Here is a 27,305-nt window from a genome sequence, read left to right as displayed (position 1 = left end):
GAAATAACACTGAGTTTGGTGTTATTATTGAGTCGTGTCGTAGATTATTAAATATGAGTCAAAACTGTAAGGTCAGTTATGTTAGGAGACAAACCAATCGAGTAGCTCATGATCTTGCGCAGGCAACTCGTTTTAATGCTAGTCCCCAAATTTTTGATTATTGTCCACCTTGTATTGAAACTAGTATTATAAATGAAATGGAGTTGAGATCCTCTCCATTTGATGTCACATTTTTGTATTTATATTCCCAAAACTATATAATAATGGAGGAAATGGAAAGAATTGGAAATGGAGAGGATCCTAACTCGGAAAAGAGAGATAAAATGCCATACTAAAGAGAAATAAAATGAGTGCACTAAGTTTGCTTGCTTAAAAAAAAAAAAAAAAATCCTTTGAAACGACGTCGTCTGTTGTTGATGTGAGAGTGGTACAGTAGAGTGAGTCATAGCGCACAAGCAGAAACAGAGAGAATAGGAAGAAAGGAACATAAGCTCAAAATCAGAGAAACAGAGTAATCAAAATGTTGCGATCACTGAATCACAAAACCCCTCCATTACTCTTCAACTTCAATTTCAACAACTTAACCTCATTTCATAGTAGACTCAAAATCACACAAGCATTCTCCTCCGCCGTGTCACCGCCGTCAAAAGCAATCATATACGAGTCACACGGCCAACCCGACGCGGTGACGAAATTGGTGGACATTCCAGGTGTGAAAGTGAAAGAGAATGACGTATGCGTCAAGATGCTGGCAGCTCCAATAAACCCTTCCGATATCAATAGGATACAAGGTGTATATCCCGTCAGACCAGAACCACCAGCTGTTGGTGGTTATGAAGGTGTTGGAGAGGTTCACTCTGTTGGCGCCGCCGTAACTGCTTTCTCTCCCGGTGATTGGGTTATTCCTTCTCCACCTTCTTTTGGTACCTTCTAAAATTTCTTATTTTCATTAATTATTATTACTTTACAAAATCAAATTCACTGTATTATTTATTGATAAATACATTTATTTTATTTTATGTTTTTCTTCTATTAGTGTAGTGGCTTAAGGTGAATAAGTGAAATGTCTGGGGCATCGAACTCAGGACCCTGCATATATAATGTGCATGTGATGTTGTGCACTAAATACCTTTAATTTAGTCAATGAAATTATCAATATATTTCAAAATAGTACTTAAAAACAAAATCATGGAACATATTAGACATTAGTATTTTTTGAATTAGTCAATGCAATTAGTCAATTTAGTGCTTGAAAATGTCTTGCAAAACATAATGTGATTGAGAATTTTTAAATCTAGGGACCATTTTGAAATTTCTTTAGTTTTAAGGCTAAATTGTGAACATGAAATTGTGATTGAGAATATTTTGTAATTCCATGTATCATTTTAGAATACTGATATTGATAATAGTCGTCCAATTTTAGGAACTAAATTAGACCAAATTAGTGTTTCACTTGTCATTTATAGATTAAAAAGAAAAAAGAAAATTTGATTTTGTTTTACAGGAACGTGGCAGACGTACATCGTGAAGGATCAGAATGTGTGGCACAAAGTAAACAAGGGTGTGCCTATGGAATATGCTGCTACAATTACTGTTAATCCTCTCACTGCTCTTCTCATGCTCGAAGACTGCGTTACTTTGAACTCAGGCACTGTCCCTTTAGCTGCAATACTTGTTTCTTTAGTTGGTTCACGAGTTGATTTGTTTAAGCTTATGTTATGTATGTAAATTTTTAACAGGAGATGCTATTGTGCAAAATGGTGCAACCAGCATGGTTGGCCAGTGTGTCATTCAGCTTGCAAAATCTCGTGGCATTCACAACATTAATATTATACGGGACAGGTGCTCTTTTTAAGGTTCTTTGCATTCTCTTGTTCCCATTTTCTATACCATTGGGCTGAAGATGTTTGTCATGAAACTTACTTTTTCCACTGCTAATCCTTTTGCTGCTGCAGGCCTGGGGTTGACGAAGTAAAAGAAAGACTTAAGGATTTGGGCGCTGATGAAGTTTTCACGGAGAGTGAATTGGAAGTGAAGAATGTCAAGAGTCTCCTGGTACACCTTGGATTTATTGTTCTTGTTATGACTTATGCTATGAGATGAATGTCGATTTTTCAGATGAATGTTTGTTATCATCCTTGTTTAAGCATATCGGAAGTGATATGGATATGTTTCTGTCATTATTGTTTGAAATTTTACATTTGTCTAGTTGTGTTCCTGAGATGCTATCAAACATGACAAACGAAAAGATTGTTTTAAGGGTTGTCATATCTCCTATACTAAAATTGAATGATCAATTGACATCAAATTGACATGGTAGGGAGGTATACCTGAACCTGCACTGGGATTTAACTGCGTTGGTGGCAATTCTGCTTCTCTGGTTCTCAAATTTTTAAGGTATGACATGAGATATTCCATAAAGACCTTAATAATGGAAACTTCTCTCTGTTACTAAATATCATTATTATGAACATTTAAATATGTTTGTGTCTTGCAGACAGGGAGGAACTATGGTGACATATGGTGGAATGTCTAAAAAACCTGTCACTGTATCAACTTCAGCCTTCATATTTAAGGTTAGGCTGTAACTTGTGATTTTTTTCTTCCCTCTCATAATTGATTTCTTTAGTCTATACTATGTAGCACTGTTTTTTTTTAGTTAAAATCGCAATTTATCTTGGTTTTAACAATGATTTACATGAAGCATGGAGATAATCCATCACGGGTATATTAAGTCAAATCAGGTTAGAATTGGCAGTAAATTTTGTGGCTATCCTACTGAGGAGTTTGCATCTTCAAATACTATAAATAACAGGTCATTAGTTGAAACTTGGAAGTAATTAGAGATTAAAGAGGTTTCAAGTTACTAAGTTGTTAAGATAATTGATTACAACTCCCTTAAAATTGATCTATTATATCCTCTGTGAAAGTGCTGAACTTGGGAGGCCGAGTATGATGGGGACACAAATGAGTATTTGCAAAGGCACTACAATAATCCAATCAGCTAGAACTTGTAAGGGTATATAAAAAATTAGTACCCGAGGTCCAGGAGGCCCATGTATATTTTAAGTTTGGGTGTTTGGGAGTCACAACTCTATCACTTGAGGCCAAGTTTTTCAACTGCCGTGAAATGCAGAAAGCTTATGGGCAGGAACTAGCGAGGATTATGAAATTGTTGTATGAGACGTGTAACTTTTGAGTCTGAAGCATGTTGCTTTACTCAGCCCTGTCTTCACAGTGGATCAAGTTCAGTGCAGCTGGTTTGTGCTGAGGAACAAAACTGGGCTCTTTTTTTAATGCGGGAGTGGATTTAGGGTATCGTCCTAGTTGGTAACAGCAAAACTAATCCTGAGTATGTAGAGTACCAGTTAAGGGGAAAGGGCAACTCCTCTCCCAACAAATATAGTTCTATTTCCTTCACCAGGATTCGAACCTTGCATATGGTTAAAAAGTCAAGCTACTAGCCACTATGGCCACCCCTTGTTGGCCGAAATTGGGCACTTTTGGACATCCAAAACAAATATCATGACTTATTTGTGGCATATCCCTTCAATAACATGTACTTATATTTTTACTAGAATTATCATTGCTCTGGTTTATTATTTGTAACCATAGTTTGAAATCACATATTTGCAGGAACTTTCCTTGAGAGGTTTCTGGTTGCAGAATTGGTTGAGCACAGATAAAGCTCAAGAGGGCAGGGAAATGATAGACAGGCTTTTGGGTCTTGTACATGAAGGGAAGTTAAAATACAAGTATGCCTGATTCCTATCATAGGATAAAAAATATATTCATTCCGAACAATCAGTTGCTCATAAAATTATAACTTGCCACCGTTTTTTGCAGGATGGAATTGACTCCCTTTACCGATTTCAACACAGCATTGGACAAAGCTCTAGGAAAACTTGGGAGCCAACCAAAGCAAGTGATCAAATTCTAAATTGAAACGTGGTTGATAACTTGATCAAATTCATTAGTTTTGTATTATATCTGGCATTTCTATCCCGCCATTAAGTACACATATTGTAGGAATCTCGTGTATGGTACACGAATACTGTAAAATAGGTATAAATTATTCGAAATAACTTCTCAAAACAATTAGAAATGTATTTGAGAGAAAGATAATCAACATTCAATTGTACTATTCGAAATAACTTCCGTCAATGATGCATGTCTTACATTACACCAAATAAAAGCTATACATGCTATTTTTTGACAATTTTTGTGAAGAATATCCTCTTTCTAAGTTTTTATTTTTTACAAATTTTTTCTCTGTTTTTTTCTTATAAAATAGAGTTTTATTTTTTGTAAACCGACGTGACTTGACACAATTTCATTTGATCTTTTTCTCAGTCGAAATAAAATTACAGCTTGTGTAGCTAAATTAAGCTGCCTAATAAAAGCTATAAGCAAAGCAAACACGAGTGAATGGGGAATAATCAACTATACGTGTGTCAAATGAATGGATTCTGGCTGGATTAAAGCCATAAATTATTACATGGTTTTGGTTATCACAGAATTACATTTTTAACTATGGAATATCTCTATAGAACACTTCCTACAAAGAATCAGCACATTCCTTTGCCAAGATGAAGTCAACAGCTTCTTCCACAGTGTTAACAACCTGCAGAAGAAAAGTTGAATTATAATCACCCAGAGGTAAACACTGTAAACATATAGTCTCAAAAATTAAATTCATATAGTCTTAAAAATTATATTGTAACTCCGGCACAATATATGGTGGTGTCTTGATTACAACTTCCCACAAATTTCAAACAAAATTAGCTTTGTACAAGTCAACCAAAGGTGTGTTATAACCATGGCCACATATCCTTTAAACAGGCCAATAATGTCATAATCATGGGTCCTCTATCCTTTTTTCAAAAGGTAAATAATGACAAGACCTAAAATAAAGCAAAAAATGATAGTAGAATAAGAATATTGTTTATCAAGATATGTAGACTGTAGTGTATGATTGTATGTCTAACTCAAAGATTGCTTAATCCATTCATGTTTTGATCAGACAACCACTAGTTCCCATTGTGGCACTAACAGTGGAAGAAAAAAAAAACATTTCTATATCTTACATCTCCAACTACCAATGACGCATTCCAAAGATTTCTTTCTTATAACTAATAGAGAGTGAAAAAGGTATATGTATCTACAAAAATTGTCTACAGAGTGACAAAAGGAATTACCAGATCTGCTGGAAATTTTTCATGATTTTCCTTCCCCTTGAAAACACCCGTTCTCGTAAGAATAGAAAACCAAGGATGGCCAGTCTGAAATACAACATTTTCGTTAGTAAAACTTGTCGGCAAAAAGTTGATCCTACAATAGTACCTGTGAATTCCAACTTCAACAGATATACCTGTCGTGCACCTCTGATGTCAACCGCAGGATTATCTCCAATCATGTAAAGTGTTTGAAAACGTTGAGTGTTTTTATGATCATCATTGAAATCTTCACAGTGTTGTGGTACAAGTTGCCGCAACACAATTTCTGCATTGTTGAATACAGATGGATGTGGTTTGCCAAAACATGTGTACTCCAAGGAATGAGGGTGAGAGCTGCAGATACAGTGTTTCATGTTTATAAATGCTGGTTCTTGTAATCCTAAATATGAATTAAATCAGCAGCATCATCATGCTACTAAATAATTTATCTGCACTTTTGAATATGATAAAACAATTTTTAATGTTTATTCAAAAAAAAAAAAAAAAAATTTCTAATGTTTACACATATATGTGGTGACGGATCTAGAAATTTTGATTTATAGAGGCAATGCTCATATATATGTTGTGAGGACAATAGTCGTATAATATATAATATATGTTGAGGCAAGCTAATCTATAATACTATATACTGTATACTATATAATATTGAATTTGTCAAAATCCAAGTAAATAGAACAATATCCCCACCCACATAGTCTATCATTGCGTAATATGTATTTTTTGATATATATAGTATTCAATTTAAAGGAACTAAACTAGAGAACACCCATTAACAAGATAATATTCATTCTTACCAATTGAAAATGGATTCTAATGCAATCCTGAAAGCTCCCATGCCCAGACGCTCAGAAGGAAATTTAGTCTACCTTTTGTGGAACCTTGTCAGTGAGTATAGTATAATATTTTAAAAGGGATCCATATAATCTATATCATAAGGCTTATCTGTAGAAAACATCGACCAACCTGGTACTCAAGGTCATCATTTGCAAAATATAAATGTGGTTGCATTCCAACATTTCTTCCAGGAAGCCCTCCTGTTTTCAAGATGTCACAGAGAACCTGAATAAGAAGTCTTGGTCAGTTCTTTGATCCAATGATTTGATTCATAAAACAAAAATCTAAAAACTTCTAGAAAACCCAAAGCAGATAATGTTTTTAATATTTTTTCAGTTCTACGAAACAGAAGCCAGGTTAGAATTCAAATATGATTAAACTAAATCGAGTGAAGTGGGTAGCAGCTTGAAAGTCTCAACCGTCAAACTAAGTTGCATGTTTCACTCCTCCATTTTGGATCCTTGTAGAATATTGTGCCATTTCCTTTTCCGTGTCTCTTCTTCTCTGTTTTTTCCCTTTAATTTCCATGTTAAGTGACAGTGTCTAATATACAAAAACCCAAACATAGAAATACAATGTCTAGTATACAAAAACCTAAACATAGAAATAGTCTAACAGAGGTTCATTTTTCTCTATCAAACATCCCAAAGGGTGCTGTGAATGGTAATGTTAATTCTTAGAGAAAAATGCTACATTCATTTATTTGAATTTCATTTTCCTCCATTAATTTCTGCTTAAAGACTTAGCATTACCATTCACAACACATGTGCACAATCTCAATAGATGCATCCATGGAGTCAAATGCTACATCCAGAGGCTAATATTTTGCACACTATGGAGCCTTCTCATTCAGCTGCTGCCTTTTGGATTTTATAAAAACACTAAACAATTTATATGTTGGGCATATCTAGTGAAAAGTAACCATTAGTTGTAGACTTGTTCAATTGTCCTCAAACTCATAATTCTATAGGAGTTTACACACAAACAATGTCACCAAATTAGCTTTAGTCTAATGAATAATGCTAGCAACACACTCTTTAACAAACACACTCCAACACACTCTCTTTTATTGGTTGAAATTTACATGGGTCCCATAAAAAAATGTGGACCCATATAACTTTTATGGGACCCATGTGAATTTCAACCAATAAAAGAGAGTGTGTTGGAGTGTGTTTGTTAAAGAGTGTGTTGCTAGCACTCCTCTTAGTCTAATACCTAGTGTCGTAAACTGATATGATTTTATGACAATTTGACAACCATGTATACAAAAAGCCATAGAGCTTTCAATCCTGCATAATATATCCCTCAAAAAACTATGCAGGAAAGAAGACGGAAAGTCAGTTGATACATAATAGTCATAAGATCATTATAATCTGTTACCTGTATGTCCCTGCTCCAATCAACAGGATCACTAACAATGAATGCTGCTTGAACCCTTTCGGAGAAGACATCAACTCGTGGCCCACTCTGATCAAACTTTGGATTCTTGGTAGCATCCAGCTTGGTTGTCCATTTCTTGTAAGGTGCCAATGGATCAATGTTTTCAAAGCACGATGCATATTCATCAATTGAGATAACATTTCTGAACACAAAAAACAACAAGAACGAAATAAGAAGACATTAAAAATGGCATTAAATTAATTGTTCAATAAAAAATAATAAAATACCAGACAAGCCAATTATCTTAAAAGTTAAAACCTTACTTAAAACCATATTCAGACATCACTGAAGCTGGCTCCCCTTTTCCCGCAGCAACAACTAGTTTATCCTGAAATCTGTAAAATAAACTTATACATGATAAATACAATCCAATGGAACGGACATGTGCATATTACCCTTGCTAGTTTCAGATTAGATAAGAAGCACACATATACCTATTGGCCAATTGTCTAAATGGTGAATGGCCCTGCAAAACCTGCATAATGAACATGTTCCATTAAGGGAAGAACCTCATCAATTTCTTAAAATGAATTTAGGACAATGTGAAAAAGTAGTCTCTGGTTGTGACTTTTGAGAAAGACAGGCAGGCAGCAACAGACAGAAAACAGAACCAGATATGACAGGTACACATTTCAAAAATCTATAATTTTAAATCTTCTTAAGAGCATCTTCAATAACAAAATTTTAAAAAACTTACTTTGGATTGCATAACCGTTACCATATATGGCTACACTATGTCACACTCATGCACCATACATAAACAATTCATCCATATTTTGTTTCAATAGTTAAATTGAAGCAATATTTAAGTAACTCACTATACCACAATAAATTAATTGTTTGTGTATAATGCCATACTAAAATGTTTGCAAAATCATACAGAACCCAACTTGCCACTTCAGTTCAGATTGTTCCAATGAGCCGTTTCATAAGAGTATGAGACTATAACCACTATAGAATCCCCATTGGAGATGCTAAGTCCTACCAATCCTTCTAATTAGTAGTAATACTAAATGAATATCGGATGTTGTTTATATCTTTAAGATAATTTCATGTTTTCATCAATGCGTTCTTTATTAATAAGGCCCTGTTTGGTTAAACAACTTATTGCTTACATAAACACTTATGCATAAGCTTACATAAGCTATTTTTATAGCATTAGATAAAATCAAATTAAATTGCTTTTGTATATGCTATAAACCATTTTTATAAACTATCTTGAATAACTTATAAAAATAAGCTGAAAAAAGCTTATGAAAAATGTCATAACCTGTTCTACCAAACAGTTCGCAAAACTTATGCTATATAAACTCAAGTAAGTCAATCCAAACAGAACCTAAGTGGATAAAGGAAAAATCTTCCAACATATACCTGTGAAGGTGAGACATTTAAACCCAACAGTTCACTCAGCTCAGAAGCTCTTTTAGCTTCTGGAATGCCACCACCTGTATCATTCCAAAACAATTTTTTTAGCTAATGCTAGCTATGCAGATGAATCATCAATTGAATTAAACCACATTCATCCAAATAGAAAATTTCATAATTACTCATATCCATCTAAACCTAATTGCACGTTATAACAATAAGAGTAAAAACTCACCATTGGTGAGAAAAACGTAAGGAATTTTCAATCTACCTAACAAAATAAACAGATCAAAAAATTAATGAGTCAGTGATCGTAAATAAAAAATAGCGAAAATTGATACAGATACTTTTTCTTTTCTTGTTTACCTTCGGTGTCGTATAATCTTCTCAATGCAGCCGGAGAACCGCCGACAGGAGTATTGCCGAGGAGAATGACGCCGTCGATGTCGAAAGCAATGGCGAATGAAGGTCTGTTTAATGGTGTTAGATCGATTATTGAAATTGGAAGCAGTGATAAAATAATTTAGGAATTGAATGTTTGAGGAATTACGAACCGTTGAGATTGGCGAGAAAAAGAGCGGGAAAGTGTGGAAGAAAACGCGGTGCGGTTTATGGACTGGGTCTGTTGACGCCATGCTTTGGTTAAGAGACGGAAGCTCATTGTTTGTTCGGAATCAAGAAGAGAGTGGTTGTAACTGTCGATTGCAAAAGTTTGTTGCTCTGTTCAATGGTTGATAAACTATTTTTTTTAGATGAATTTTTACTGTAATATAATTAAAAATATTAATCGTCAAAATTGACATTAGTGAAACGGTTAATTGTGTTACTCAATTTGGGATGGAGGGAGTACTTAGTAGCGGACACCCCAAAAACATCATACCTTTTACAACGTCCACTATTTAAGTAACGGACGACGTTTTTCAGAAATTCTCATTTTTATAACGTCTTCTACTTAAGTTTAAAAAAGGAAATGCGTAGGACGCACAAGTAATCGGTAAAATGACAAAAGGAGATTTCTTTTTTTGTTCATAAGTTGTAACCTTTAAAATTTGGGTTTGCCCGAACCGATTTGATTATGTACACTATTTATTCGTAAAATGATGTTCAATATATTTTGATGATTTTTTTTAAATATTTTTTTTAGATAATTTTTACTATTATATACTATTAAAGATATTGACGGTCAAAATTTATACATTGACATAATGTATATGAAACCGTTAATATAGTCATTCATTGTGAAATAGAAAAAGTAGTAATACAATTTTTAGAGGTGATTGTTTGGTCCATTCTATTTTAGATGTTTTTTTAGTAGAATTGAACTTTTTTGACTTGAATGCATTTAGACCATCTCAATGGTGTAGTACCTATTAGGTAGTTATGGTACTTATTAGGTACTACCATTGGAGTACCACTCATTTAAGTACCTATTAGGTACTACTTCTAAAATAAGAACCCTCTCTCTCCTCTTGGACCCACCTTATTTTTCATTAAAATATTATTTTCATGAGCCCACTTTATTTTCTATATTCAATTTGAATTAATGGTACAAAAACACAATTTTATTTTTGTACATCACAAAAGCATAATTTTTGAATTGGCATGCCTCTAAAAAAATTTAATGCCAACCATATAGACGTTGGTGCAATATTCGGTAAATAGAACCTAATATAATATGGGGTATTATTTAGCCAATGGTATTTATCCATAATGGGCTACACTTGTCAAGAATAGCACAAATTCAAGATAGGCGAACTCATCTTCAACATGATCTTGTCGAGCATATTTGGCAACGTTTTGGGCATGATGATCAACAAAATGAATTGTTTTTAAAATTATGTAATGTTATTTTAAATTATTTTTTAATTATCTAATTCTTAAAATTTGGCAATATTATTTTAAATTAAACTTTGAATTTTAATTATTTTTCGAATTATAAAAAAAAATAGCACATACTAATTTTGTAATTTTATCATTCAATCAATTTATATTATAAAATATATAATTAAATAATAAGTTATTGTAATAATGTGGAATTATTGATGGGACCAATTTTAGAACTTTTTAAGAAGTGCTCCATTGGAGGGGTTGAGTACCTATTAGGTACTATTATTAAAAAATAATAAATTAGTGATGTGTCAATGTGGGACCCATTTAAGTACTAAAAGTTGGAGTGCTCCATTGTGGATGGTCTTAAATATGAGTAAATCGCCAAATTTATTATTTGTAACTCACTACTATAAGTTTCTGATTTGCAAATAAAAAAGTTTCTGATGCAGCAAACAATCTACAAGATGAAGACCATCTCTCAAAATATGAATCGTCTAATCTTATTCACGATGCGCAGCCACTCAAAAATAATGCACCCAATCCAATTCCCAATTAGAGTAAATAGAAGTGAGGGATGATTGTATGCATAGCTTCCCCCTACGTGTGTATCCGGATCCTAAATTCATTCACGGGACATTTGACAATGTCACAACTAGACAAGCACCCCGACAAGACAAGTGAAGTTTCATGTCAATCACAAGATCAAGCTAGTAGAAATTCAATGTATGATATTGTCTATACCAATCTATGATTTAAGGAGAATAAAACTAGTTCACATTATTTCATAGCTACCATGCAAATTATTATATGCTATAGTTTGAAATAATATCAAATATACACTTCATGGCCGGAAAAAATGCATCTTTTTGGACTAGAGTATAGCGAAGCATCGTTGCATAGTGCCTACCATCTATTTGCCTCTATCAATTGGAATGTCAATGTCTTGCATACCTCTATTTAGCAAATTGTGAAAATATATACTCATAATGTCTAACCGAGATAAGAGCACATCTCTAACGCAAATTTAATTCACATATACTGTCAGTGTAAATATATAGTTTTTACGTAGTCATCATAACATTTGACTTTTATTATAAGTACTTGTAAAATCACATACAATTTATTGTGATGTGCTAATACAGTAAAACATTTTACACTATTAATGCATGCAAATTAAATTTTAAAAACAAACTTTTACATGCAATCCTAAATATATTTCTTTAAAAAAAACTACAAACACTAAGCGGTCGAAAGAAGCAGGCACAATTAGTTGAACTTCGTAATCGATCACTGTACTGTTCACTTGTTTACTATTCTAAATTTCTAACATTCTATTTTCTTTTGGAAAGAAAATTTGTAAAGAAAATCATGTAACACAGAATTGTTACCGACAATTTATGAGATCCAATTCATCAACAAAAAGTCCAATCAGAAGGTTCCTTTAAACGGCTTACTTTCAAAGGGAACAATCTTTTCTCATTTTATAATAACACCTTAACCATTATTAGAAAAGAGCATCCAAATAGATTTTTCATTTCATCAGCAATAGTACTAAAGTTATAAGGGGGATTCTAGCAATAGTATTACACACAAACATCTCTCAATCATTTCTTTTTCTTGTAGGGGTTGGATGCTCACTACTCATGTAATTAGTGACTTTTCACTAGCATGTGGGACCATCTCAAAAACCACTCCATGAATTACTACAATATGTTTTGTTTATGCATTTAAATTCAAGTGTACAATGTAACTTTAAAACATTAACCAAATTGAACCGAACCGAACTTAACCAAATTTTAGCATTCTGGAGTAAGTGTATGGTCTCTCTGGGGATCGTGACAATAATTATAGACCAAGTAATTATTTTGGACCCATTGCATTGCAGTATTTTGTTGAAGGCTCATCTTGCCGCCATATCCGGAAGGCGAAACAGAAGGCGGCCGACACGAGGAGGAGGTGGAATCAATGGTACAACCTTGTAATTTGAAATTTTTGTATTTACCAATGAAGGGTTGATAATTATAATCTGCTTTGTATTTTCCATTCTCTGTAGCCCATGGAGATGCATCCCATATTGAACCGTACACATACATTGGTCTTGAAGGGAATGTTGAATCACTCTTCCTAGGATACCTTCTTATTGGAACATCATCCACTAAAAAACTGCAAATTGTTTTCTATATTAATTATAAGATAAATCATATATTATAATGTTAATTGCTACTATGAGTATACTATATATTATAAAAGGGACCACAGGTCACTATTGTATAGAAATAGAAATGATCTTTTCAATAAGAATATTTTCTAGGACCCCATTTCTTTACACCTAATAGTAGTAGAGTATGAGAAAATGAACACTTTTGCAATAAAATATTTTAACCAAATAGTGAATTGACTAATTGGGCTAAATATGGTTGTCGATTTGTTGATTCTTGTTAAACATATGAATATTAACAAACAAATAAAGATTTGAGGATAAACTACTTGTGAGGATCCTGGTTTAACAAAGTTTTAAAAAATCAGACCGAGCCGATCAGTTGAACCAGTTAAACCGGTTAAAACAAGTTTATGTATGATGTAAAATTTGTCTCACTTATACACTATAAACTTATCAATATTCTAATTGTAGTCTTATTAAAATATCGTTATCTTAACGTATATAATTGAATCAATTGAACCATTTCTGATCGGTCTAGTTTTTAAAACATTGTGATATAGGGCATGAAAATATTACATGATCTCACTGGGTTTCCACAAGATGGCATAGTTGTGGAAATCTTGAGTTGGATCAAACCAAAGATGAAATTTCATCTCTCTTCCTATAATCTTCCCATCTCCACTTCCTTTGATGTACACATTTGTTTGCAACACATATGGCTTATCTTGTGTTGTACCTAGGAATTCAATGTCTATTTCATCATGATTTCCCGGGTAGTCTTGATTGTTTGAAAGCTACAATTCCCAAATGAAAATTAATATCAACACTAACAATGTTATATATAGTCAATATTCAACATTAATTCAAGATATAGGAAAAACAGTTATATATAGTCAATTTTCAATATTAATTCAATTTAAAGGTAATTCTCACATAGAAAGATGTAATGACTCCTGCGGTATAACCCGGTTGAAGCTTAACCGCAACACCAAAGTATCCAGATTTATAAGAGTGATGCGACTTGAATCCACTTCCTATATTTCAAAAAAACACCCCAAAAAGTTATAAGAATTCGCAAAGCAGTGCAGCTGCAAAGAGTATTTCCTCGAATTAGATGCAGGATCGTTAGAAATTATATAAAACCATTGATGTGACTTTATCCTAACAGATTAAACTTTTGGGATAATTAGTTATTTGACATGGTATCAGAGCTTCTATGACTAAGTGGTATAGAGTTCGATCTCTGCTCCCCTCACTTTCTAATTAAAAAGTGGAATTTAAGCATATGGTAGGTGGGCCTACACATTATCTACGCGCAATCATATTTGGCACATCTAAAATTCAGGGGAGTATTAATAGTACAAAGAGCTTAATATTGTAATAAAATTCTATAATACACTGATATAGATGTTGGACACAAGTGGTTAATGAGTTCCCTTTAGAACGAATTGTTCGGAAGAATCCTAGTTCGATTTTTTTGTGGGAACAATTCTTAATCAGACTTTACTTACCTCGTGACCGAACTCTGAATTACTGGAGCCCATCGCCTAAGAACTAGAGTGTTAAAACTAAAAAAAATCTATGTGCACATGTGACACTTAATTTCAAGAATCATTTTTTTCAGTCAATAATGGCTATGTATGACACTTAATTTAAGTGAATTTGGGAGCTGAAATTTCATATACCTGAGTTAGAGTCAAGCCAGATTGATACTGATCCTTGGTCTAGTTTTTCATGCTGAGGTCCCCAAAGGTTTCTAAATCCTTGATCAAAGTTAATAGTGCTTACTTTGGAACTAAGGTAGTACCCTGGTGAAGGTAAACCTTGAGCATTACTACTACTGCAAATCATGAATGAGAGTAAAAGAGAAAAGAGAGGAACCATGTGGACCAAAAATGAGAGTGATGATGGCATTGTAGTTGTAGAAACCATAGTGACTCCGCTTAAAATGCAGGGTGAGACAGAGAGAATATAGAAAATTAGAGGCAGAGTTGGTGCTTATGAAAGTATTGTGACTACATAGTTGATATATATAAAGAGATTTTGAGGCCCCATATAGTACTAATTAATGGTGATTATTTGGTTGATTGAGGAGTTTATATGGGGACAAAAGTTTAATCAGGTTTGTGTTGAACATTTTGATAGGTCTAAAAATTAATAAATATTATTTTAGAATCTATTAGAATTATGAACTTCAGTCGTATAAGATTTTTTTTTTCTTTTACCATCAGTTTAATCTGATTCGAGGGACATTTCTGAAATAACTAAAAATTGTTTTCATCGGAAAGCGAAATCGAGTTCTTCCAAATAATTCATCCTAAGAGAAGCTCATTAACCACTTGAGCCAATATCTTGGTTTGAATTTAACATTTCAATTTTAAACGTTTTGTGTTTGTCCTGAATCCTGATGCATCAAGAGATTATTAAAATCAATATTTCTGTCAATCCTTACAAAAGAGATATTCTGGTGGATGACCTAAATTGATTTACTTTCCTTAATTTAAAGTATTAATTTGTTATTTCTTAACTTTAAAGCACTAGATTGTTCCATCTACAAATTTGAGGCCACTCAAACAGTGAACAAAATACAAATGCAGATACAAACTCACTAATTTTTGCATAATATATCATGGTAAATTTTTTGGTATCCACAAGTAATTCATATACAAGATTAGTTTAAAACATATTTTTTAAATATAAATTAATGTAAAAATATGACATAATTGTCGAGAGAAATTCCACATCGCTTACGAAATAACCTGAATATATGTTTATAAAGTAGAGACAATCATTATTATACAAATCGATTTTGTATGGTTGAGTTAGGTCCAACTCTCGATTCTAATAATAACATTAAATTTTGTGTATGGGGAATGGATTGTCTCCCATGAAAAAAACACATGAGAGAATGCAGTGCCATGATCCACCATTGATTTAATATATTTTATTATGTGAGTTACTATTCACAATTAAATGGAAGGTGATGATTTCACTTAAGAAAAAAGTGACCGGAGAGGATCCCTCTCCCGGGGTATTGATACATAACAATGTATGTTGGATACAAGAGTGTTCATCATTACATTTTTAATGGGAAAAGCACTATTTTTAGTCATCGATTGTGTAATTCGCTATCACACTAGTCTTTGAATGTATCAAATTGCAAACAGATCCATAAACTTCTCTTTTATTAGTTATTTTAGTCCTTGAATATATTTTTAGATAGTCAATTTAGTTCTCAAATGTATTCTTTGTCGGTCAATTTAAACTTTAAAATTACTATCAAACGAGATATTGGAGATGTATTTACAATTTTAATACATTCAAAAATTAATATGACACGAATTTCAATTTCAACGACTAAAACGGTTTTTCTCATTTCTAATGTATATACATATTTAATAATAGAGTTCAAATATGATACTCAATGAGGGATTAATAATTAGCAGACAGGGTTGTATTCAACAACACAAATGAGCAACTATGAGAGGAACTTATAACCACCACAATGCCTATGTCTCACATGTTGTGATTAAATTTTAATTTTGTTTTTTCACCACTGCGCCTCTAAGATTAGTGCCTTGATAATTTTCCATCTGACATAAAGTTTTGGATATGGATTCAGTACAATTAATGACTGTAGTTATATACAGGATAGATTACAACCGTCCGATTAAAATCGAACGATCTAGATTTTAAAATTAAAATATTTATATTTAAAAAACAGTTGACTGCAACCTAACTGCACTCAGACTGACTGTCCTGAATCCATTTCCTAAAGTTTTAAGTGTTCTTTCCTTGATTATAGAAAAGAACAATATACAATCTTAACAACTTGGATATAGAGATAACAAGTTGTGGAGTTTTATGAGCTTCAAAGAAAAAATTGCTTATAGTAGTTAGCAAGGTTAAGTTATGTGAGTGCATAATTTGATCAACTACCTATAAAAAGCATTGACATATTGTCACTTAGTGCCATTTTTAATCCGCTTTATAAGTCACACTGTTTATCTAATGCTCGGCTCGTGAGATTAGCCACATATGCAATAACGTATAAGCATAAGAAATTATTTAGATTGCTCAAACTTTCTATTATGTATAAGCATAACGGCAGATATATATATGATTACAGATAAGAAGACTAGGAAGTAACTAAAAGTGATTATAGTGTAATAATCAATTATTTTTGTTTGCAAATTAACTTTTTCTTTTCTTAGTTTGTCCCGTGGTGCTGGCAGGTCCAATATATACCATCATAGTTAAGATTCAGAAACCAACCCCTGCAGTTATATAATCAAGATTTTGCATATTAAGGCAATGAAAGAAAATTAACATGTCTAAATGATGGGCCTAAATAGCCTATATTTTGGTACCACGAAAACTCTATAATTGATTTTACATGTATAAAAAAAAAGAGTAGAATATGTGATTGTTCTCAAGTAGACTATATTGGTTGTGTAAAAAAAAAAAGTCTACTATATATTTTTTTGATAGAATAGAGGGCCTAAGCCCAAAGAAAAAAGAAATTACACATAAATTACTCTAGGGGTCTTAATCCCCATCATATCAGCTAAGAATAGTTCTCTAATTTGCGAAGGGCAAGTCTCGTAAAAAATGGTCTCTTTATCTGTAGAACACCCAATGTTCGTCAGCGCATCAGCACATTGATTTGATTCCCTATAAGCATGAGTGATGTGAACCTCCCACTCCATATCAACCAATCGCTGAATATTCTTCACCAAAGTCAAGCCAAATGGACTTTTCAACCTACCTGTCTTTATAACTTGGACCACCATCGCTGAATCTATATTTAATTCAATAAGCATGAATCCCATTCTTCTTGCATACGACAATCCTTCATAGACTCCCCATAACTCCGCCACAAACGCACTACAAGATCCCACCCCTTTAGCAAAACCACCAAGCCATTCTCTACTATATATTAAAGCTAAAATATTACTATAATTTTTTTGAGTCTAAATGTGATTTTTACACTGGAGTTTACTGCTCAATTTACTTTTACTTAAATACATTCAAATATAAACCATACGTTTAACTAACTAATTTTACAAAACCAATTCATTCAAAATTAAAAAAAAAAATTCACCATAAAATCATCATGCACTTACTTGTATGAAACCAAAGAGAAAAGTTTAGCTTTTATATTCAAGTTGTTGTCAATAAATGCATCTGCCATATGTTTCGCATTTCAGTTCCATGCTTATGCTACAAGATAATTATCAATCCTTTTTTGCCTTCATGAAAAGGTATTCCACTTAAGTGAATGATTTATTTTGGTAGTTGAGAACATGCAAATGCTTATATTGCTCTGAATGACCATGGTATGTGTAAATGGAATGAATAAAATAATATTGGCTTAAATGCAGTTTAATAATTCGAAATTTTGCCCCCCTATTTTAAAATCTGGAATTTTACCCCCCAATTTTAAAATTTGTTGGATTTTGCCCCCAACCAAAATTCTGCACAAAATCTGCTTCTGAGCCTCAAGTTCAAAGCTTCGCACAGAAGTCAATTTGGATCAATAATTCACCAAACGGATATCGAAATGATTGTAATCGAGTTAGCTTTCCACAGGATCAAACTCCGCTAAATTTGGAGTTACAAAAAGATTAATTACCGTTTTAGTGAAGGTTGTCCAATTGCTAATTCTGCAAAAATCTACTTATGACCTTCAAATTCAACATCGTCTACCGAACGCACCGTAACTCCAAATTCGACGAAATTGAAATGCCAACAAGGGTAATTTCGTTAGCTTTCCATACATGTAAATACTATTAAAAAATGAGCTACAGGGTGAGAGGCATGACGAAAATACCAGTAGTAGTTTCATACGATAATTAAATTGGACAGACCTTCAATAAAATGGTAATTAATTTCTCTCTGTAACTCCAAATTTAGTGGAGTTTGATTCTGTTGAAAACTATCTCGATTGCGGTCGTTTAGGTACTTGTTTAGTAAATTATTGATCCAAATTGAGTTTTGTACGAGGCTTTGAACTTGAGGCTCAGAAGCAGATTTTGTGCAGAATTTTGGTGGGGGAAAAATCCAACAAATTATAAAATAGCGGGATAAAATTCCGGATTTTAAATAGGAGGGGCAAAATTCTGAATTTTTCAAAATAGGAAGGTAAAACTGCATTTAAGCCAATAATATTCATTAATTAATTACACATTTACCATATAAACTATAAACTAATTTTTTTTTTTGGTTTACTATAAACTAATTTTATACATATGTCCAATAGATTTCACTATTTTTTATCTTCCTTAATTAATGTGTTTTGTGTTTTTTTTTTTTTTTTACTTTTAAAAATATATGTGAATTAATGCACTCAAATGTCAATGAAAATCCAAGAGCACTTGAGTTTGATGGTATAAAGAATCTCTTTTAAAAAATGTATGTACCATATTATTATTACTCTATATTATCCAAATTTACAACCAAAAAGTGAGATGAGATATTGAGACTTCTACATCTATGGGAACATTTTATGTAAAATAATTTTAGGGAGCATGTGGTATGTGCTTTTCAAATCTCCCAAGCCGCAAACAACGTAGAATTGACTCCCACAATAAGCTTTCTACATATATGGTGAAATTTGTCCTTATAATCTTCAAAGTTCTTAAACAAAATGCTCAAATAATCAAATCAAAGATGCATTGGTTCCAAATAATTTATTGTGAAGGTTTTACTTTAATTTATACCCGTATATTTTTCCGTATATTTTTGGATGGTCTGGATTCCACCAGATCCATCCTTTCACCAGGAGAGAATTCAGTCTCCAGATTTAGAGTGCAACATTTTATGTATTAACTATTATTAAATTCGGTGGGTGTTATAGGATTTTTAATTTTTTTTTGAAATGTGTGACTATTATTTAAAAGTTAGCAAAATATAGGTCCAAAAATATATTTAACTATATGTCACGTAAGCTTTCGTTTAGAATGGGTGGGATGAGTAGTTCAACTGGTTAAGCTAGTTAAGCTAATGATTAAGGAATTGGAAGTCCAGAGTTCAAGTCCCGACTAACATAACTTTTTTTAACCGCATGTTTCTTCTAACTTTTGACTGCATGTAATTTAAAGTTTTTTTTTTAAATAGTTTGGTTGTTAGAATTTATCCCTTAGATCATGACAGGTTTGAAAATTATAACATTGAGCCTTGAACAACCACATAAGTGAATTTGACACTACATCTTAACTCAATACTTTAAGACATTAGGTTTATGAATCATCTCATCTATGAAGTATTCAACATCCACTTTTCCATTTACCGTGATACTCAATTCACACTTGAAAACATCACCATAGAATACATTTGATGAAACATCCACTTTTCCATCTCTTAATTTGATGAAACATCACCATAGAATAAGATCAAACGAACCATTTGTGTTCTCCAATTGAACATTCAGTCAATCACCATCTTTCGTGGAATATGTTGACTCAATACATTTAAATACTCTCAATCACATCTCTGTGATCACAAGAAGGAGTATATTGCCCTACAAGAAAATTGACTTATAGTGACAGAAATATGCCGTAGGTAAAGGGCACAAATCCGTTAAACCTATTCCAAAGCCGTCACCTTTCATTTCCTATACCAACGGATATTTACCGTCACAATATCCTATAGTGATGGTTTTTCTAGCTGTTGGAAAATACATTGGTGCTATACCCACGGCATAATCTGTTGGAAGAGGGGCTTTTACAACCAATTAATTGGCTATACCCACAGCCGAGTCTCCATTGCTATAGGCTTTAGTGACACCTTTTAACCAACTTACAACAGTTGGTATAGGTTTTTTCATTAGGCATTAATCATGTAAGCCCTTGCCAAAATTATAATCACCAGTTTTTCTTAATAAACTGCCAGCTTAGTTAATAGATTAGAGAAAAGGTTAATAGATTTCAACTACTCTTTTTAACACTTTCTAAACATAACCCCTCTGCACCATTTAAGCTCTCTTCTCTTGTATCTAACCATTAACATTCTATCGATTTACAGTCTAAATAAACAATGTCAAACTGTTTATAATACAACTTTCTTTTGTTGATAAATAGTCTCTATTTTATTGAATTCAACTAGGTACATCAGATTGAACATACTACAAAATCTGTCAAAACTCAAAACACCCAAAAGTATTTCAAAGAACAACCTAATCTAAACTAGGCAGCAGCAAGATCCATCCATGAACACCAAACAAACTACAAAGACTATCAACACCAAGAGTAGCACTAGAGAATAGTGAATAACATCTTTCCATGCAATACCAATAGCAGCAACACAACACATCAAAAACAAGACACTCCCTAGCTACTTTCCATCCACATAACTTATTCAAAATTGGCAGCAATCAAGAAGAATTATGACAGCAGACCAGTGGCCAATATCTAACCCTTCTTTAGACTACATTGTCCATAACATATTACCAAAATTCATAAAATCTGTCAACATCCCTACTTTCTGTTTTGCATCAAGGGATTTTCAAAACTGATAAGAAGAAATAGTTTGATATGTATTGACTATGCCAAACTAATGACAAGTCTAATTGACATTTAGAGAACAGAAAGCATATATTGTATCATAGTAAATGTTTATAGATCAAATCAAGGCAACAATTGAAAGCTTAAACTATAAGACAAAAACACACATACTTGTCTTGCAGCTTGATTTTGTAAAACCCTCCGGCCCCTGATGACATAACAGAGAGTCAGGCGTGAAGCTTAAACAAACACAAAAAAATCATGCAAACACACAATTAAGCCAACAGAAAAACCAGAAAAGAGAAACAAAACTAGACCAAAAATCAATGTAACAATTAATCTGCAATTCTAGATTTGTTCTAGAGTTGTTCCTGCATTTGAACATGACCAAAATGGAACAATTCCAGATTAGCAAGATTCAACTAATGTTTTGGATGCCAAAGTAAATAAGCTAGCACAAGCATTAGTGCCAAAAAGTAATCATATGTTTTATTACAAAATTGAAATTCAAGACTTTTTTATAAATTATAATATTATAGAGGACTAAAATTACCATTAAAATTTAGTAAGAACTTTTTTTAATGAAAAATTTAATAAGAATTGACCTTAAATAAATATGATTTTTTCTCTTATATTAAAGAAACTTTTGGAACTAAAGAAAAAGTATATATGAATAGCACTAATGCATAACTTTCCCAGCATTTTTTTCCCATTTGATCTCAGTCTAATGTTCAAAATACTACTGAATAGGGGGTGTAGAAGAAAAAGATAAGTGGTCAAAAGTGACACACAGGAACATAAGGCCAAACGGCCCAAGCCCATAATAAAATATGCACAATCCGAATTTAATTAATTTTGGTACGTAGGAACCGAACTAGACATCCACCAAATACCTTTGTTTTTATCAGACTTAGTTGCAACTAATCTTTCAAACTTAGTTGCAACTATTTTGTTATTTTCTCAATAATTTAATTGATTTACCAGGAATTGTGAAGATATTGCAATGTATTTTCTTGTCGCAAATGCAACTGGTGCGCCCCCTATATGGGTTAAAGGTAATTTAAAAATGCCATATCTTATAACAATTGCTTAGGAATTGAATGAATTTTATCGTTTCATTTTTCTGACATTTGTACAATTGATTTGTGGTTGGGAAGCCAATGAATGATTTATGCTAAGAACAAGATGGTGTTTGTTATCTTGTTAACATGCATATAAGTAATAGCAGTAGCAAAAGGAAGTAGCTACTATTCAGATTTTCATGTCCTTGACTCCTCCTCCTTTAATGACCATGCTAGTTTGTGACAAGTTGTGTACATTGTCTCGTCGCATTAGGCTTTGTATAATCTTAAGCAGTTGATTGTGAAGTTCCATGCTAATGCTTGGTTTTATGTTGAACATTGCTCTAGTTGGTTTTAAATGATGATATATGTCGCCACCTATACAGAGAAGTTACATGTATATATGATGTTAACTTGGTGGATTTTTGTCTTTGTTACAGGTAAAATATTTGAGATTGGATCAACTGGAATTAGTAGTCTGGGAGGTCATAGTGAACGAAGATCAGAATGTGTCAACATATTTACTTCTGTGTATGGGCGGATGCCCTTGGAATATACTTCAGTGAAGGCCGTTGATAGTCGCAATTTGTGATTTTGGTGATTGATAGATTGTAATTTTCTTTGCACTTTTAGAAACTCCACTGTTGTCAATTAGTGTTTAGTAGCTATAGTTGAATTACCACGTTAGTGATATAGCTGTATGATATTGAATCTTATACACAATTCTTGCTTTTTTGGCCCTAATCTAGCAAGTTCCCTGGTTGATTTCTTGTAATATTGACATGTAATGCAAGGTAGCATCCTAGGTAAGGGTGTTTTTTGTCTCACAAAACAAACTTTTATAACAACCAAACCAGCTACAACAAAAACAAAAACCTGCTACACCAATAACAGGAAGCATTGATAGGTTACATTAGTGTGTGTATAATAGCAATGTGAAAACATATACAAGATAGGTTACATTTGTGGCATATTCAGTTGTCTCTACTCCCTCCCTATCACAAATTTAAAACTAGGAACAGATCAACACAGACAATAGAGCAACTTTAGTTCACATTGGGGAACACAAAACAATGCACCAAATAGAAGAAAAACTCTTAGTTGGATAAATATCCAACTCTTAGTTGCATCGTCCGAACATAGGCATTTTCGGATCTTATCTTCCGAATCTGTTTTATGCTAACCAAACAAACTCACAATTAAAAATCAAAAGCAAACCCATGAATATTTAAGAAACTAACTGATTTTTAGTGGGGTTGCGGCTGAGAAGAAGATGGTGCAGCTGCATTTCCGACGAGGCTGCGGCGGAGAAGAAGATGGAGCGTTTGATGTTTTCTGGGTTTCAGTTTTCTGCTTCTGGGATTCGGTTCTCATCTTCTGAAGTTGTTTTGATTTCTGATCGCACAATACCAACCAACCTGGGTCCCAAACCAGGGCCATTTTGAGATTTTTGGGGTGTGTGGAAGCACTAGAGGGGGCCTAAAGAGCAATTTTCCCTAAATAATTGCCTTATCATGTTGTAGAGCCACACAGCCATTACTTCCATTTTTTCAACAAAAACAACATGCGTCTATCTTTTTTAATGTTGTTGTTCTTCCTCATCATGTTCATTTCACCTTCATTCTCATCTCCAACTTGTTCCACAAACAATGATACTCTCCTTTCTTCAAAATTGCAAGCAGAAAATCTCATAAGAGGACTTAATCTTTTTCCAAAACATTCCATGAACATACCAAAGAATGTTCCTCATTTTGTTCATGGAAATATTGTAGAGAAGAAGTTCACTTTCCCTGGTTTTGTTGACTCTGGTCCTTCTGTTGAAGAACTTGGTCATCATGCAGGGTATTATAGTCTTCCTCATTCCAAAGCTGCTAGGTAAATGTTTTATGCTGTGTGTTCTGTTTTATCTATTTTCTACCCTCTTATTATTATTTTTTTTAAGTTCAAGATTATTAGTACTATTTTTTTGTTCTTTTTAGTTCTGTTTTGTTCATAATAGTGTGTGCAATTGTGTACAGACGTGTTTCAATTGAATAATTTGTTCTGTCAATTGCAGAATGTTCTATTTTTTCTTTGAATCTCGAAACAATAAAGATGATCCTGTTGTCATATGGTTAACTGGAGGTCCAGGAAGTGGCAGTGAAATTGCTTTGTTTTATGAAAATGGTCCTTTTCAATTTTCAAAAGATAACAACTTGTCCCTTGTTTGGAATCAATATGGATGGGACGCGGTACCTATTAATTCTCACTTTCACTCTTATATGATCATCTTGCAACATATATACTTGTTTTATGTATATATATACTTTATTTTTCTCTTTTGTAGGCATCAAATATTATATTTGTAGACCAACCCATAGGATCCGGTTTCAGCTATACTACTGATGATAGTGATATTCGCTATGACGAAGATGGCATTAGCAATGATTTGTATGACTTCCTGCAGGTAATTGATTAATTCAGTGATTAAAAATAACAATCTCATAATAATATTTTAAATGATCACTTTATTGTTTGAATTAATCACTGGTATTAATTGATTATTCTTTATTCACATTATATACTATCTAAATTTAAAATTGTTTGTTGAACAAAATTTTACAATGACAGGCATTCTTAAAGGAGCACCCTCAGTTCACTAAGAATGATTTTTATATAACTGGAGAATCATATGCTGGACATTACATTCCAGCTTTTGCATCCAGAGTTCACCAAGGAAACAAGGCAAATGAAGGGATTCATATAAATCTTAAGGTATTATTACATTGTCATATAATGTAGATTATATTTATGTAAATTGCAAGAAACTTTTTCTTCTTGAAAGGATATTTTTTGCTGAGTATCTGATCGATAGGGTGAAACTTTCATCTTGGAAATGGTTCATAGGTAAAAACTCTGACTTCCCCTGTTCCATTTACGATTGGGGTATGCACCCTATTTTTTGCTGGAACCGGTAGAGTCTGTCGGGGTGTTGAGTTGGGTCTTCGTGAGGTCTAGTTGATTGGAGGCTTCTTGAGTTTGTCCTTCTTGGTGGTTGGTCCTTGCCCATCTCTCTGAGGGGTCGTTGGATCTTCTTGTGGTGGTGTGGGTTAGAAGAGTTTAGCTTTTGGTTTGCCTTCTAATAGGACTGTGAGTGTTTTTTAAACGCTGTTAGGTGTTTGCGGGGTGTACTTCTCGCATTCCTTTGTATTATGAATTTTCTCTTACTCTTTTTTGCCTATTATGTATATAATATTATTTGTCATTAATTTTTTTTTATGCAAATTGTAAAAGCATACTTGTCAAGAAAATATATATGTAATGTAAACCTTTATAATAACAGGGATTTGCTATTGGGAATGGTAATACCAATCCTGAAATTCAATGTAAGGCATATACAGATTTTGCATTAGACAATGGACTAATTAATAAGAATGAATATGAGGATCTCAACAAGTTGATCCCACCATGTCAAAAGGCCATAGAAGATTGTGGTATGAACATGACCAATTTGTTGTGCAAGTTAAATATTATTTTAGTACACTCATAATTTTGTATTTGATTTGTTAGGCACTGAAGGTGGAGACGCATGCAGGATTTCAAGAATTAATTGTTTTAAAATATTCTATCGGATCATGGACATCGCCGGCGACATTAATGTATGATATCAAAAAAGAAAAGCTCTAAAAGTATATGATCCCAATAATGAAGTTTGAGTTCACTAATGCCTTATGTTATTCAAACTGCAGCAGTACGACATCAGAAAAAAATGTGGGGAGGTCTCTGTTATGACTACTCCAAGATGATCACATTCTTGAACATGAAGACAGTAAGGGAAGCTTTAGGAGTTGGGGACTTGGAATTTGTTTTTCTTAATGACACAGTGTACAATGCCATGATGGATGATGCGATGAAAAATCTAGAAGTTGGTATTCCTGCTCTTCTAGAGGATGGAATCAAGTTGCTTGTGTATGCTGGAGAATATGATTTCAATTGCAATTGGCTTGGTAAGCTCAATTTTTTAGACTTAAGCCACTGATTTTGCCGCGAGGTAATTAAAATATAACCAAAAATTGTTCGTCCTTAATCAGAGCCCAGCTAATGTGGAACCAAAATTTCTTGTGACAAAAAATACGATATAATTTGTTTATTAGACTTATAAATGTGTTCCTCTTTGATAGGGAATTTAAGGTGGGTTGATGCCATGCAGTGGTCAGGTCAAAAAGAATTTAATTCATCTCCTGCAACCCCTTATTTGGTTGATAGTGAAGAAGCAGGAACTCTAAAAAGTCATGGACCTCTGGCTTTCCTCAAGGTTTATGTTTAACACTGACACTTCACATCAAAGACATATCTCGTGTCTGACACCGGCACATTAATTACATTTAAATATTTCATTATCTCTAATTATTACAAGTGTTCACGTGTCGGTGTTGTGTTTGATGTTCATGTCTATGCTAGTGCGTCGTAGTTGTCCATTCACTTGTGTTTAACTTTATTTTTTTGGAATAATAGGTGAAAGATGCTGGCCACATGGTTCCTATGGATCAACCAAAAGCTGCACTTCAGATGTTAAGAGATTGGATGCAAGGGAAACTAGTAAGGACAAGAGGAGGACATAATGTCTCGTCTATATGACAATGATGTTGTATACATAATAATGATGTTTGATTGTGTACATTGGAAGGATGAATGAAATATAATTGTTTTTCCCTAATATTGAAGGGGCTGGATTTCTTAGAGTAACAAATATTTTTACTGTTTTTGGGTTATGCTTAATTTGAGCTTTGGTTACTGTATGGATGTCCATATCATATACACTATATTACACTTTGACCATCCATGTCACCATGAGCTCCACTTCAGCATGTCTAGCTCAGCTCGACCGTGAGAT

At 33.1% G+C, this 27,305-nt stretch overlaps 3 protein-coding genes and 1 pseudogene across 5 annotated transcripts; 2 read left to right on the top strand and 2 right to left on the bottom strand.

Moving 5' to 3' along the window:
- Nucleotides 1-400: 400 nt before the first annotated feature.
- On the top strand, nucleotides 401-4,149 carry LOC123899529 (enoyl-[acyl-carrier-protein] reductase, mitochondrial-like). 2 transcript variants are annotated; one of them, XM_045950684.1, is made up of 9 exons: nucleotides 401-923; nucleotides 1,505-1,648; nucleotides 1,740-1,842; nucleotides 1,956-2,055; nucleotides 2,321-2,397; nucleotides 2,498-2,576; nucleotides 3,637-3,755; nucleotides 3,847-3,940; nucleotides 4,023-4,149. In XM_045950684.1, the coding sequence occupies exons 1-8, from the start codon at nucleotides 521-523 to the stop codon at nucleotides 3,938-3,940; spliced, it is 1,119 nt and encodes a 372-aa protein (XP_045806640.1). In that variant the 5' UTR covers nucleotides 401-520; the 3' UTR covers nucleotides 4,023-4,149. The 2 variants fall into 2 exon arrangements, with proteins under 2 accessions (XP_045806640.1, XP_045806639.1); XM_045950683.1 differs by having other exon boundaries at nucleotides 3,847-4,149.
- A 169-nt stretch (nucleotides 4,150-4,318) lies between these two features.
- Nucleotides 4,319-9,610, bottom strand: LOC123897888 (uncharacterized protein YKR070W-like). 2 transcript variants are annotated; one of them, XM_045948700.1, is made up of 12 exons: nucleotides 9,431-9,610; nucleotides 9,243-9,346; nucleotides 9,112-9,147; nucleotides 8,883-8,956; nucleotides 7,946-7,986; nucleotides 7,775-7,846; nucleotides 7,452-7,653; nucleotides 6,201-6,296; nucleotides 6,032-6,099; nucleotides 5,372-5,570; nucleotides 5,199-5,282; nucleotides 4,319-4,624 (listed from the first exon to the last, which is right to left on the bottom strand). In XM_045948700.1, exons 1-12 carry the CDS (start codon nucleotides 9,535-9,537, stop codon nucleotides 4,559-4,561), a joined length of 1,149 nt encoding a protein of 382 aa, XP_045804656.1. In that variant the 5' UTR covers nucleotides 9,538-9,610; the 3' UTR covers nucleotides 4,319-4,558. The 2 variants fall into 2 exon arrangements, with proteins under 2 accessions (XP_045804656.1, XP_045804657.1); XM_045948701.1 differs by having other exon boundaries at nucleotides 9,112-9,143; nucleotides 9,431-9,593.
- A 2,575-nt stretch (nucleotides 9,611-12,185) lies between these two features.
- Nucleotides 12,186-14,873, bottom strand: LOC123898035 (xyloglucan endotransglucosylase/hydrolase protein 31-like). Its single transcript, XM_045948881.1, has 4 exons — nucleotides 14,553-14,873; nucleotides 13,801-13,901; nucleotides 13,444-13,661; nucleotides 12,186-12,869 (listed from the first exon to the last, which is right to left on the bottom strand). The coding sequence occupies exons 1-4, from the start codon at nucleotides 14,797-14,799 to the stop codon at nucleotides 12,503-12,505; spliced, it is 933 nt and encodes a 310-aa protein (XP_045804837.1). The 5' UTR covers nucleotides 14,800-14,873; the 3' UTR covers nucleotides 12,186-12,502.
- An 8,995-nt stretch (nucleotides 14,874-23,868) lies between these two features.
- On the top strand, nucleotides 23,869-27,144 carry LOC123898909 (annotated as a pseudogene).
- The last annotated feature ends 161 nt before the right edge of the window (nucleotides 27,145-27,305 follow it).

The sequence above is a fragment of the Trifolium pratense genome, linkage group LG7, assembly GCF_020283565.1.
Source record: "Trifolium pratense cultivar HEN17-A07 linkage group LG7, ARS_RC_1.1, whole genome shotgun sequence".
NCBI lineage: Eukaryota > Viridiplantae > Streptophyta > Magnoliopsida > Fabales > Fabaceae > Trifolium > Trifolium pratense.
Note: the sequence above shows the minus strand (reverse complement) of the source record. Positions and strands in the feature narration are given on the sequence as shown.